The 12,859-nt window shown below is 61.1% G+C and overlaps 1 protein-coding gene across 1 annotated transcript; it reads right to left on the bottom strand.

Annotated features, from left to right (window-relative positions):
• Nucleotides 1-689: 689 nt before the first annotated feature.
• LOC142048167 (maestro heat-like repeat-containing protein family member 2B) lies at nt 690-12,663 on the bottom strand. The gene is made up of 21 exons (XM_075074809.1): nt 12,651-12,663; nt 11,114-11,253; nt 9,841-9,963; nt 9,118-9,283; nt 8,622-8,720; nt 7,914-8,068; nt 7,448-7,591; nt 6,803-6,895; nt 6,230-6,299; nt 6,005-6,118; nt 5,444-5,517; nt 4,979-5,098; nt 4,053-4,160; nt 3,498-3,857; nt 3,364-3,421; nt 3,261-3,301; nt 2,819-2,960; nt 2,035-2,087; nt 1,487-1,594; nt 1,117-1,236; nt 690-913 (listed from the first exon to the last, which is right to left on the bottom strand). The coding sequence occupies exons 1-21, from the start codon at nt 12,661-12,663 to the stop codon at nt 698-700; spliced, it is 2,517 nt and encodes an 838-aa protein (XP_074930910.1). The 3' UTR covers nt 690-697.
• Between the last annotated feature and the right edge of the window lie 196 nt (nt 12,664-12,859).

Genomic DNA, 12,859 nt, shown 5'->3' with positions numbered 1-12,859 from the left:
CTTCACCAGCTCTTTGTTTCCCTGGGCACCTCCCAGCAGCTCCCCGAGCTGCTCACTGAGCTGCGAGCTCCAGGGCCGGGAGCTGTTTCCGTCCCGCAGCTTGGCTTCTTGCGTGGCGATGGGCAGGAAGTGCAGCCAGCATCCCACACACTGCTGGCTGTTTCACCACTGATTTGAGAGGTCCGGGAACTGTCTGGAACCTTTCTGTGGAAAGGTATCTGACATAGCCTGTCACGGTCCTGCTCAGAGACACCCAGCCTGTGCAGGTCAGCGGTACAGATGAGCCCAGCCTCTTTGCCTTCCCAGGCCAGGCTACACCACGCTCTCTGCAGGGCCCTGTCCGGCCCTGCCCTGCCCTGCCCTGCCCTGCCCTGCCCAGAAAGGCTTCCCCACAGCCCTGAGGTGGGGATCAGAGCAAGCGAGACCTCGCCAGGCTCCTGCTCCCAGCCCCCGGCTTTGAGGAAGAGGCACAGTGTCACACCGCGCGCACCCCATCTTGTCACCAGCTCCTGCTGAACTTCAGTCGGGGCAACGTGGCTGCAAGCAAGCAACCGCTGCAGCTGCCCCAGCTGGGTGGCTCTGATCCACCAGGTGCCAAACCCCATCCTTTCCAAAGACACCTCAGGGGCCGCAATGCCAGGACGGCCCCTCTGAAACACAGGTCTCGGGTACCTCGGGTACCTACAAGAGGGCTAATCTAAAGGCACCTGCCGCAGTTTGCCTGCTGCAGCCGTAGAAGTGGAAAGAAGGCCAAAAAAAGGAAAGGCAAACAAAATCCTGGATCCTTTACCTTCCAGCCCATGGAAGTCTGATAGAACCAGTCCCTGGTGAGAGCAGCAGAGAACATGGTCACCGTGTCCAAAACCAGGTGGAAGTGGTTCTCGGCAGCATGGGCCACAACAGATATCATTCCCTGCAGTCACAGAGAAACAGGGAGTCAGCTCCTGCCCAGGCACTCAGCCATGGCCAGTGACAACGGCCAGGCAGGACGCTGCAGCGAGGGGGAAATGGCAGCAACAGGGAAATCACGGAAATCTGGAGCAGGGCCAGCAGCAGCCCTCCCTCTCCCCCAAGAACAGGCAGGGCATGCTCAGGAGGACATGAGCATCAGCTCACCTGGACCTCAGACAACTCCACAGGGTTTGTCTCCTGGAGGAACCTCAGCACCTGCCTTTGGACGTGTCTGAGGTCCTGACAACCTGCCAGCGCCGTCCCAAGAGCCTTGTGCAGGAATGGCTGAAAGAGAAGAGGCCGAGCCTAAGATGCGGTCATGGCGTGGCCTGTCAGGAGAGGGCTGGCCCCAGACGGACCCGACGACCCCTGGGAGCGGGCAAGGCCAGCCGCGGTGCCAGGCTGTAGCCAGACACTGGGGCAACCTGGGGGGAAGTGCCTTCTGGGGGCAAGTGAAGGGGGAGCAGTGAAAAAACCGCCTGTGTGGGCAGAGCACCGGCGCCAGCCCAGCCCCAGCGCGGGGCAGGAGACACACCTTCTCCCAGGAGCTGGGGGCAGAGCTGCCCAGCTGCTGGCTCAGCTCCTGGCTCAGGCCCACGGTCCACGCCTTGTCCTCGATGGGCTCCAGTGAGGCTCGCAGGAACTGGGGTGAACAGGAGAGGAAGCGAGTCTTCCCCTGACCTTGGCCAGGGCACTTTCCACGGCGCGTATCCCGGGATGCTGCTGGGGGAGAGCTGCTGCAAACAGCAGCTTCTTCCCCCACCCCACCCAGCCCTCTTGTCACCAGCCTCCCTCTTCTCCTACCACCTCAGGGGAGACCCCCCGGCACGGCGGACATCGGGGAGGAGGCAGTGCTAAGGCACGTGCCACAGCGTTAGAGGGCATTAGCCATCAGCCGTGGCACATGTGCAGACAGCAGCTCCTCTGAGCGGGCAGGCACCTACTGCGGGGGGAGGCGCAGGGTGCTCAGGAGGTGTCCCCACCTCCTGCTGCCCACACAGGCAGCCCTGAGCTTCCTCGCACAACTTTGCCTGCTCCCTCTTCTCCCCCTCTACTTGTGACACCGCGCCAAGGATGCTGTACCTTAAGCACACGGTGCTCCCACTCTGCAGAGTCCAGGGAGCTCTCAGTTCTTCCTAGAAAGCAAGAAGAAGCAAAAGCTCTTGCTGCTGCTTAAGCTCACACCAATGACAAGCCCGCTGGTCTCCTCTGCGGCCAGACCTCCCAGAAGTCCCAGGCCATCAGGCTACAAAGGGCCTACAAGCACCTACATTGTGAGGCCAAAGATACAGGCGGGGTCTCCCAGGGGCCTTTGTCAAAGTCGTTTGTCAGAGCCACCGATTCAAGCTGCGGAAGGACGCACTGACCACAGCTGATCCCCACTGCTTGACTGCAGCTCCCAGAACAACTCTGACCACTGAGTCGCAGCACGCACCAGCCACACACATTTCCTTCTTCATCACCCACCGCTTCCTGCCCGTTTCAGCCCTGCTCCCAGGCTAGTGCCAAGGACAGCTGCTGCAAACCTGGCCTGGCCTGGGGACTTGGTCCTCCAAAGCCAGAGGCTGGAACCCCTCCAGGAGCGCCAGTCCTGCCCCTCTCCCAAACACCAAGTCAGGCAGGACATGGGGGTGCCACCAAGACCTGCTGTCCAAGGGGACATCAGTGGCCCCGTCCATCCCCTGGGCCCGGTTGACACCGGGGGAACAGATGCCCCCAGCCTCAGTGCTGGCTCCCTGGAAGCAGAAAGGCAGCAGAGCAAGTGCAGGGGAACTGGGGACAACTCTCCTCCGTCACACTGGCAAGCTGCATTTTCCTGCCCCCCTCTCCCTCCCCGCCAGCCTCTTCCTCCTCACCCACACTTTACCTTCCAGGTACTGCAGCAGGAGGGGGACCTCGGTTGCCCACACCGCCCCCAAGGCTCGGTGGATCCTGCCGTGGAGGGCCTGCAGCAGCCGCAAGGCAGCGACTGCGCGTTCGCCACTCCTGTAAGGAGCTGCGGCCACCACCTAGGCGAGGACAGGAGAGAAGAGTCGCTCCTGCTGCCAGAGCCACAGCTTCTCCCGGGAAGGAGGGGAGGAGGGAGCTCGGGAGCTCGGCGCTGATCGGCCAGCAGCGGGCGGCCAATGGCTTCACCCGGGGCGCTGCCAGTCCCGAGGAAGGAGCGGGATCCCTGATGGGCTCGGGCAGGCGCGGGCACGCTGCCGCCTCCTTGGGGGCTCCCAGCACTGGATTAAGAGCATCTCTGTCCCAGGTTCTCCCACCACCCCTGTCCAGAAAAGCTCTTTCTCCAGGGCCCTGCTACTCACCAGCAGTCGAGCCAAGAGGGCCTGGGGAGCCGGCAGCTGGGCTGCGGGAAGGAAGAAAGGCTGGGTGAGCTGATGAGCCCCCACAGTGCCCTGCCCCTTGTACCTCCTATGACCCACACAGGGCTGAGGGCTGAGAGCAGCAGCGCTGCCACAGCGCTGGCCTGAGGGTTATCCCCAGGACAGCCCAGCATGAGACGAAGGCAGCTCCAGCATGGCCAGGAACGAGCCCCGGCTCACCAGGAGAGTGCTGCGAGCAGGAGAGACAAGTCTCTGTGCTGGGCAAGGGGCAATGTAGGGCAGAGCCCCCCACGCCCAGCAGCAGAGCCTGGCTCTGCCCTTTGGTTTCCTGGGCTCCTGCTCAGGGCTGGTGGGGCACAGGGAGACACGGACTGGCCCAACCCCCTGCCAAACCCAGCAGCACTCACTGGGGCTCCTACCTTGCTCCTGGGACTCTGTGGCATCTGTCTCCTCCTCTTCTTCCTTGCACCCTGCTCTCTCCCGTCTCTCAACTAGGGCTTGGAGGCAGTGGGAGAGCGGGACCAGCATGCCACTGTACTGGGCTGGCACGACATACTGCAGCAGCCTCGGCCACAGGAGCTGCAGAGAAGAATGGGGCAATTCACCACACTGGCATTTCCACTCAGCTCCAGGACAAAAAGGATGGTCTGCATTTCCCCGAGCCTTGTGCACTTCAGCACGCATGAAGGGAGAGGCTCAGGGCATGAGAGAGCACGAGGGAAAATGTCCTGAAGGCAAGAAGTAGCCACAGCAGCAGCGCACAGGGCGGCTTACTCGTGTCATCCCTCTCAGAGAGACATCCAGCGAGCCCAGGATGTCCATGCACAGGGCTTGAAGAGCTCCATCCTCCTGGGTTTCCCAGGGAAAAAGGCCTCCTGCCACCTGCAAGACAGAGTTGGCAAAACCCCCATTACGCTCAGGCCCTGACCGACAAGGCTCAGGCACGACTCACTAGGGCTCCTGCGCCAGCCTCCTGGCAGCCCTGGCGGCAGCACGTCCAGCCCAATGGATGGGGAGGAGCATCGGAAGCCCTTTCCTTATCCCTGCTCCCAAACCAGAGCCTCTCTGAGCCTCAGAGCAAAGCGATGCACACGGATCTCTCGGCTAAGGGATGCTCTGGCCAGAGGGCAGATCCTTGGCAAGTCAGCAGGAAGCTCGGCCCTCCCCAGCTTTCATCATGAAAATGCTCACTGAAGGGACGGCCAAATGGCCTGTCCCCTTGCCAGAAGCGGTGTGGGCCCCCAGACTGCTCTCAGATGGACAGGGTGTGCTTTGGAGGGCCAGAGCTCGACAACACCACAGAAAGCTCTTCTAGCCAGGCCCACCCGTCTGCACTGGCTGCCTTTGGGTGATGGTCCATGAGCATTTAAGGACGGCGGATGTCCTGTCCCTGCAAGCCCTTCCCTTTGCAAGGCGGCTTTGCGGAAGGCCCCTGTGGGCACAGCTCAGCCCGTGGGGTGTGCAGGCAGCCCCGCAGTCCCAGGTGGCACGCCCGGGTGCAAACCCACGTCATCCGGTGACATCTCCACCAACATCAGCACAGACACCCACGAGGAACGGCCATTTGGAGGCCGCTCTGATGGCAGTGCCGGCAGTGATGGCCCTGCAGCGTGAGCCCTCCGTGGCCAAGGACGCCTGCAGGAGCTCTCAGCACAGCCCATGCACCGGTCAAAGGCCTGGGTGTCCTGCTCTGCACTTACCAGTCTGCCCGAGGTCCGGCTGAACTCCGTGAAGATGTGCCCCACCACATCCCATGCCCAGCAGCTCTGGCAGACAGAGCTGAGCAGCTCCCTGATGAACTCCAGAACTGCCCTCCGCACCTGCCCAGGGGAGAGGGTGGTTACGACCTTCCTGTTCAAACCCCAAAGGGAAGCCACCTTTGCTTGGGGGCAGCCTTTGAAGTGGCTCGCAGAGGCATGACGAGCGCATGGCAGGAGCTTTTGCTCCTGCCGTCAGGGCTGGGCTTTAGCACGAGGCTGCACGGGCGTTTGCCCCACAGAGCACAACGACCTCCCCACTCCACTCTGTCAGCTCTTCCCAGGGAGGAGCCATCACCCACCTCCTGGGCAACGTGCTGGCGCTTCCCCAGGCACCCCAGCTCTGCCCCAAGGGTAAGGGTTTCTCTGCCTCCCCTGATGGCACCACCCCTACCCGCACCAGCTCACCTGGGCACTGGGGTCATCGCACACTGACCCCACAGCCTCCACCACCTGGGGCAGCTTCTCTCTCGTCGCAGGTGCTGGAAGAGATGTGGAGAGGGGGGCGTTGAGGCACAGCCCTGATGGCAGAAGGGATCCCTCGAAGCTTCCAAGCACACCAAGGGGACAGAAAACGGGGCCTGACTCTGACTTCACAGGAGGCAGCGGTGTAGCCAGAGCAACTCTGTTTCTAGAGGCGCAGCTATTTTATAGGGACTGAAAACTAGGGTAATATGGCAACACAGAGGATGAGAGAAACGTCGTGGGTACAAGCAGCTCCTCTGCACACCAGCCCACCCACCATCCCACCAGCCTGCCCGTGTTACCGAGCTTGGAGCACCGCCCCTGGTGTGCCACCATTCCTAACTGCCGGGGCAGAGCTCGAGCCCTGTCACGGGGCATCAGCTCGGCTGGGGGACCTGCTCCTTGCAGCTCCTTTTGGGTGCAGGAGCACCAATTTCAGGCCATTCCTGCTCCCAGCCCAGCAGCCCCAGCCCCTGCCTTGTGTCCCTGCTCCATGGCACTGACCGTCAGAGCGGACCAGCACTGCCAGCAGGCCCACGGCTGCCACGCGACCGGCCTCACTCCCACCGCTCAGCTGGGAGCGTAGAAACGCGACAGTCTCCTCGGCGTACATTTGTGCTGCAGGGAAGAAATCGCATTCTGCATTAGCAGGCAGCTTCCCCTGACCGCCAAGGACAGGGAGAGAGCTGCCACAGCACGGCGGGGCATCGCCCAATCTCCTCTTCTTACCCTGCAGCACGACACAGCGGGACAGCACTGCCTTATGGGCCGGGCCCGGCTCTTTGGTCACATCAGAGAGCTGTGGGAACAAGGTCCGTTTTAGAGAAAGTCACATCAGTGTTGAAAGGGGCTGAAAAGAAATTGTGCTCTCAGCTCCCCTCTCCCTGGGCACTCTGGGCACGGGACCCACAGCTGAAACCCAGCCCACTCCACAGTGGCCCCCCTGGGCATGCACAGAAGTTGCAGCCGCCCAGGCTGCCCAGGAGCTGAGGCTGAGCAGCGTGAAAAGGTGTCGTCACTCCAGAGTCCTCCTGCAACTTGGCCGAGAGGGAAATTGCTGTGGGAGCTGGGCTGTCCCTCAGGCCCATTCTAAAGAGCCAGGGTTAGGCCTCCTGCAGCCTTAACGTGGCGCCTGCACCACAAATCCTGGCGTGCTCCTGGCCTGCAGGAAGGTCCTTGCGGAGGGACGCCCTGCCCTGCCCTGCCCTGCCCTTCCTTGCCTGCCAGCTGGCAGGTCTTTCCCCTCCATGGCAATCAGGTGTGCAGGCCCCAGGCCAGCGGCAGGGCGCAGGCTCCCCTTACCTGGCGGTGCGCAGCAGTGCTGATGGCAAGAGCCGTGCCCCGTGGGACTGGGGTCTGAACTCCCTCCAGCGTCTCCAGGACATAGCTGAGGCTCTACAAGAGAATGGGGGAGGAAGAGGAGGCTAAAGGCACCTTGGGAAAGGAGAAACCCAGCACATCTGTGATAAGGGCAGTCCCTAACACCAGCTCCCAGGGAAAACACCAAACCCTCCCGCACGGGGCTTCTTGTTTGTCCTCCCCTCAGTGTGCCATCGGGAGGGTCTCTTTCCTCTGAACAGAGCTCAGTCTTGGCAACTCAGTTTCCCAGCACTTCCCACTCACCAGACCTCACCCCTCACTGGATGGGACTGGACGTGGCCCTGGGCATTAGGGCAAAGCTCTTCCCGCACGCAGAGCCCCAGGGAGGTGGCGATGCCTCCCTTCCTGAGAAGATGAGCCCTAGGGACTCTTGCCTCCCTCCTCGCCCCCTCTGGGTTGCTCTTCTCTTGCCCAAAGAGCACAGGAAGCCCCAGGCCTCCTCTGCTCTCCCTGTTCCTTCTCTAAGGGCTTCCCACCTCCCCCTGGCACCCCACAGCTCCTCAGCGCCTCGCGGCATTCGCATAGACCCACCCCAGCAGCCACGCCAGGCCCTGCGCAGCACCTCACCTTGGTGACCCGGGAGGTGTCTCGGACCTCCCGATATTGGTGCAGGAGCCAGAGGAGCTGCTCCCAGGCATGCTCTCGGTGCTGCTCCTCACGCAGAAGGACACTCATCATGGCAGCCACCGCCCCGAGGACAGCCTGCTTGGCCTGAAGATGGAAGGCGGAGGCTCTGCTTGGAGGGCTGAAGGACTGCCTAGTGCTCAGCATCCCCTAGACACCACTCGGCCCTTCCCACAGAGAGGGGTCTCCCTTTCCTTTCTGCCCTGCAGGAGAAGGGCTCACTCCACAGGAGAGAGGCCATTTCCCCACGCTGCCCTCCCTGCAGAAAGGCCCCAGGACCCGGCTGCTTCCCCACAGCGAATCCCCCTTCCCTCCCCACTCTGCTCGCACCCCACTGGGCAGTGACGGACCCACCGACGTGGACATCCCCCGCCACAGCCTCAGTTGTGGAAACCAGCGCTTCTCTCACCTCTTCCTCCCTGCAGTCCAGCCAATTTTCCACCACAGAGCAGAAGACCGGGTAAATGGCTTCAGAGAACCGTGCCGCTGCCCCTTTGCGAGGGAAGGAGCATTGCTCCCGGTTGCCAAAGTACGTATTGACTCCTTTCGACCATTGCTCCAGAACTGCGCCAGGAGAAAGGAGAAGGGAGCATGTGAGAGTCTGCTGCAAGGACCGTACCTTGCACTCTCCTCCAAGCCTGCTTTAAGGACAGATGCAGGTTTGGCAGGGCTCAGCCCAGGACCAGATCTCAGTCTGAGGGCAAGGTGTGCTCTTGAGGTGTCTGGACTCAAACAGCCCACTGTTTCCTCCTCTCCATCGTACCTTCTCCTCCCCAAAGGCCCCTTCCCCTCCAGCGTTTCTCACTGCAGCCCCTTCTCTTCCCTTCCCACACATACGCCCTTTCAGAGCAGGGATTTTAATCCCAGAGGAAAGCAGGGGAACAGAAACCGTCGGAAGGGACCCAGGAGTTCCACCGTGCAGCACCACTGTGTCCTACCCATAGAAAACTCCTGGCCTTCCCTTGCTCCTTCTACACACTCGCAGCAGTTTGGGATCACCAAGGCCTGACCTCGCTGTGGGCTGACACCCACAGTGTTCCCTCTGAGATCATACGGCGGCACCAAAGGCCACCCCAGCCCCTACCCCTGGGGCCCCGGCCAAGGAGCTGACACTCACCACTGCAGACGGCGCACAGGATCCGGCCACTCCCCACCCGGCTCAGCACGGCGCGCAGGGCGAGCAGCGTCATTCCCACAAAGGGGATGCACTGCAGGGCTGCAGAGAAGGCAGGGACAGCGGGACCGAGAGGGTCAGTGAGAGGCACAGGAGACTGGGGGGTCTGTCCCTGGCAGGGCTGGGGCTGCAGGGCCATGCAGGATGTGCCAGAGGGCGTGGGGAGGGCTGCCTTCCCCAAGGGGGACGCAGGGAAGCTCTTCGGCGTAATGGGGAGGACAGTGTGGGGCAGAGACCCCACGGGTTTGTCTCTAGCATGTTGTCACCCTTCGGGAACTGGGATCAGGCTGGTAAGGCAAAGCTGCGAGCCGGGCCTGGCACACAGAAAGGAGGCACGACAACTCCGTGGCCCCCCAGTTCAACACAGAGCGTTTAGGGAAGGCGAGGATCCCTTCTCCCCGTATCACAGACCCAAACCAGGAGGCTGAGGGTGCCGTACCGTAGCTGTGGGCCATTTTGCCCAAGGTGAGGAGCACAATCTCATCAGGGACCTTCCCCATGGCCTTCAGGTGGCTCTGGAGCTCGGACATGACAAAGTGGAAGTGGGAGCGGGCCAGAGCCACCAGGACATCACTAGCAGCCATCTTCACGTCACCTGCCACACCCTGCAAAAGCGTCACAGGTTAGACACTACCGAGAAAAAGGCTGAGGCACTCAGACAGGCTGAATGACCCCGTCTCCTCTGGAAGACCCCTCGGGGCAGTTGTCCTCAGGGCTGGGCAGCTGCCACCTCTTGTACCCTGGAGCAGGCGAGCAGCTCCCTGGCGAGACAAGGGCATCTCTCCCCCAGCACAACGCTGTGCTGCTGGCCCCTCTCCCTCTCCACGGAGATGCCAGGAACAAACTGTCACAGACTCACACCCCACCGGGACCTCTCTGTGCGGCTGGTGGGCTCCCATGGCTCTTCCTCAAGGCAGGAGAAATAACCTTGAGCTTGAACCCAGCTCTCGCTCAGTTAGAAACGGCCCCGAGGCAGCTTCTCTGCACAGCTCCCTGCATCCCCTCTCCAAATCCTCTGTAACGACGAGTCCCCAGAGCCTCTCCCTGAGCACCTCCGCTGGGTCTGAATAACCAGGGAACACCTCTGCACCACTCTGTGCTTCCCCCAAGACCGGGGGCGGAGGCAGGCTGCTTTGGTGGCCTTGAAGGAGAACAAGCTCACCTGGGCTGCTCGCATGTCACTGGACGCCTCTGCTATCAGGCGGTTCACAACACCGCTCGTCAAACAGCCGTCGCCTCCCTGCAAGACGCTCTCCAGCTCCCGGTATGTCTCCACTCGCTCACCCTGAGGACAGACCGCAAAGGGGAGTGATGCAACTTGCTTTGCCCTCCTTCTCAGGGAGCCACGAGAGAGACCTGGTGCCCCCCAAATCATCTGTGGGACACAGGCATGAGGTACGAGCTGCAGGCATCGGTCGGGACAGCCACAGGGAACAGCAAGATCTTCTGCAGCGCCTCTGACACTAGCAGAGAGCCAGGCGGGGAGATTGACTCCGGCAGGGTAAAAGGCCATGCGGGAGCCTAGGAAGTCACTCCTGAGGGTGGGGAAGGCGGAGGTCAGAGGGAAAGCACCAGGCAAGGAAGAGTGTGGCTGTTCGCTCAACTCCTGCCCAGATTTTGGCTACCTCAGCTCACATTAAGGCTGATGTATGCTGGGAGCAGTGCCATTAGGTCAAGGCGAGAGCACCACGTAGGCAGGGCAGGTGGCCGGAAAGAGCTAAAGGGCCGTGATGCAGCCCTGATCACCTGCAGATTCCTGTCTGCGGCGGCCATTATCTTTTGTCCGGCAGTTTCCTCAGAATCCACTAACTTATTGAAATGCTACAGACCAAACCTCCAAGCTGGAGGGTATAGAACATGGGCTTACTCAAAAACCTTTTGAAGGAGATCCAACAGCCGCTGAACTGCCGAGGCTTTTGTGCTTCCCGGTGTGATACAGGGGATGCCCACACCGTGACGGAGGAGGAAGGATGAGCCCTCTCACCGTCAGCAAGGTAACATTCTCTTTTTTGCTCATAGGTGCACAATATTAAGAGTTCTAGGTTGCAAGTGATGAGACCTTATGACTTGACTGGTGAATAGGTGAATTCCGGTGATATAGACCAGTCTGGGCACCAGTCTCGCACGCGCAGGAGCCCCGGAGCTGGGACAGTTCCCCAGCCAAAGCTAAGAAGGGACCTCGGGCACTTGGGCAAAGGCGCTGGAGAGATGCTGGGATTTATGCCAGAGGCTTTGCCTTGCCCAGGAGAGCACTGCAAGCTCCTGGGGAAAGGAGCGTGAAGCGGTCGCATTAGTCCAGGTTGAGGGGGCAGGAACGGTGCTGGGGGACGACGTGCTTGCAGGAGGGCAGAGGTGCTGTTGGGTGAGATCCCCCTCTGCCACGGCACCTGGCGAAGCCAGGGGCATGGAGGGGAGCCCTCAACTCCCCGCCTCACCTCATTGTCTTGCAGCTGCTTTAGCAGAGAAGTCCCGGCAGCCGCAAAGGTGGTGACAGCCGCAGGGACGGTTCCCGTTGCACTGCCTCTGTCCTCAGAACGCTCAGGGCTGGACTGGGAAGCCACACATGGGCACAGAGCTGGAAGGAAAGACAGACATGGTTTTGCTGGTTGCAGGGCTTCGCACCGGGGAGGGGTGAGGATCTCCCCAGGCACTAACAGCCTGTGCCGACTGTACTGGCAAGAGGGCAGTCAGTGGGGTTAGGGGAGGGAGCCTTCCCCTCACTGTGGCACTGGGAAGACCACCTTGGGGGACTGGGCCCATTCTGGGCTCCCCAGGGACAGAACAGAGCAAAACGCTGGAGGCCCTGGGCTGGCCAGGGGACGGACATGGGGCTCTGCAAGGAGAGGCCAGGAGGACTGGGGCTGGGCAGCCCCGGCAAGAGCCGGCCAGGCCAGGTTGTCTCTGGTCAGTCCCCAGACGCCCCACGGAGGGCAGGGAGAGGACAGAGCCAGAGCCCTCTCGGAGGTGCCTGGCAGCACGATGAGAGGTGACGGGGACGCAACCCCCAGCACCCGGCTGGGACAGACATTGCCTCCAGCAGGCATCAGCCCCCAACCTCCCGCCAGCCCCTCACCTCTGAGCACTCTCATCCTCCCCATGGCAGCAGGATCTCTGGACTGACGCACTGCTCTCTCCGGGCAAAAGCCATGAGAAAGTGGGGCAGCACCAGCCCCAGGAGGGAGATATAGAGCCCAGCCATTGTGACCCCGCTGCGGAATGCGGCACCTCACAGAGGGCTGCTGTGACATGGGGACATGTGCTGGGGACACACCGTGGGACAAGGACCGGACACAGCAGCACCCTGGGGACCCCCACAGGCCCAGAAAGGCAGGATTTCCTCTCCATCACTTGCATTCACTTGTGGTCCTCAAGCAGTTTTAACAAAGTCTTTCTCCAGACAGCCCTTCCCAGCTCTGTCCCCAATCCACGTCCCCCCTCCAGGGATCCAGCCCTGGAAACATTCACGGTCAGGTGTGACGGGGCTTTGAGCAACCTTGTCTAGTTGTGCCATGTCCCTTCTCATGGCAGGGGGGTTGGACTAGATGACCTTTAAAGGTCCATCCAACCCAAACTATTCCATGTTTCCATGATTCTATGACCCAAGGCAATGTGGTCTCAAGGGGACTGACCTGGCCTTTGCCCTCTGCATTTTCTCGCCCCGGTTTTCTCCAAAGAGGATGGCCCTGCCTGTGTCTGTGTGTGCCCTGCCCTATGTCTCCTCCAAGAATAGTTGCTCCCATTCTCCAGCCCAGACCAAATAGGGCAGAGAACGGAGACCTCCAACCCATCAGACCCAACTGTGCCACAGAAAGACAAAGGAGACTCGTATTCAAACGGAATATCCTTTTGCTGTTTGCTGGACTGTGGATGAGCACGGGGAAGCTGACCTTCCTAGGTGGTTTCTCAGCTCAAATCCAGATGAAAGGATGACCAGAACTGCCACCTCTACCACAGTAGGAAATGCACACCTACCCAAGCCCTTCATGCTCCTAGGCAAGCCTGTGGGCTCAGAAAGAAATGTCCATACAGTCCTCTGGTCTTTATGAAAGGCTGCGTACGTGCTCATCTCTTGGATTTTTGGGTGTGGGGCCGTGTGTGGGGGGGGGTTACCCCTTAAGACAGGACACAGGCGAATCAAGACAACTAGCTGGTATCTGAGCGTAGTTTCCCAGGCTGGGCTG

This window comes from Phalacrocorax aristotelis, chromosome 25 (assembly GCF_949628215.1).
Source record: "Phalacrocorax aristotelis chromosome 25, bGulAri2.1, whole genome shotgun sequence".
In the NCBI taxonomy this organism is placed as follows: domain Eukaryota; kingdom Metazoa; phylum Chordata; class Aves; order Suliformes; family Phalacrocoracidae; genus Phalacrocorax; species Phalacrocorax aristotelis.
The sequence above is the reverse complement of the archived record's forward strand: the minus strand, read 5'-3'. Positions and strand labels throughout refer to the sequence as shown.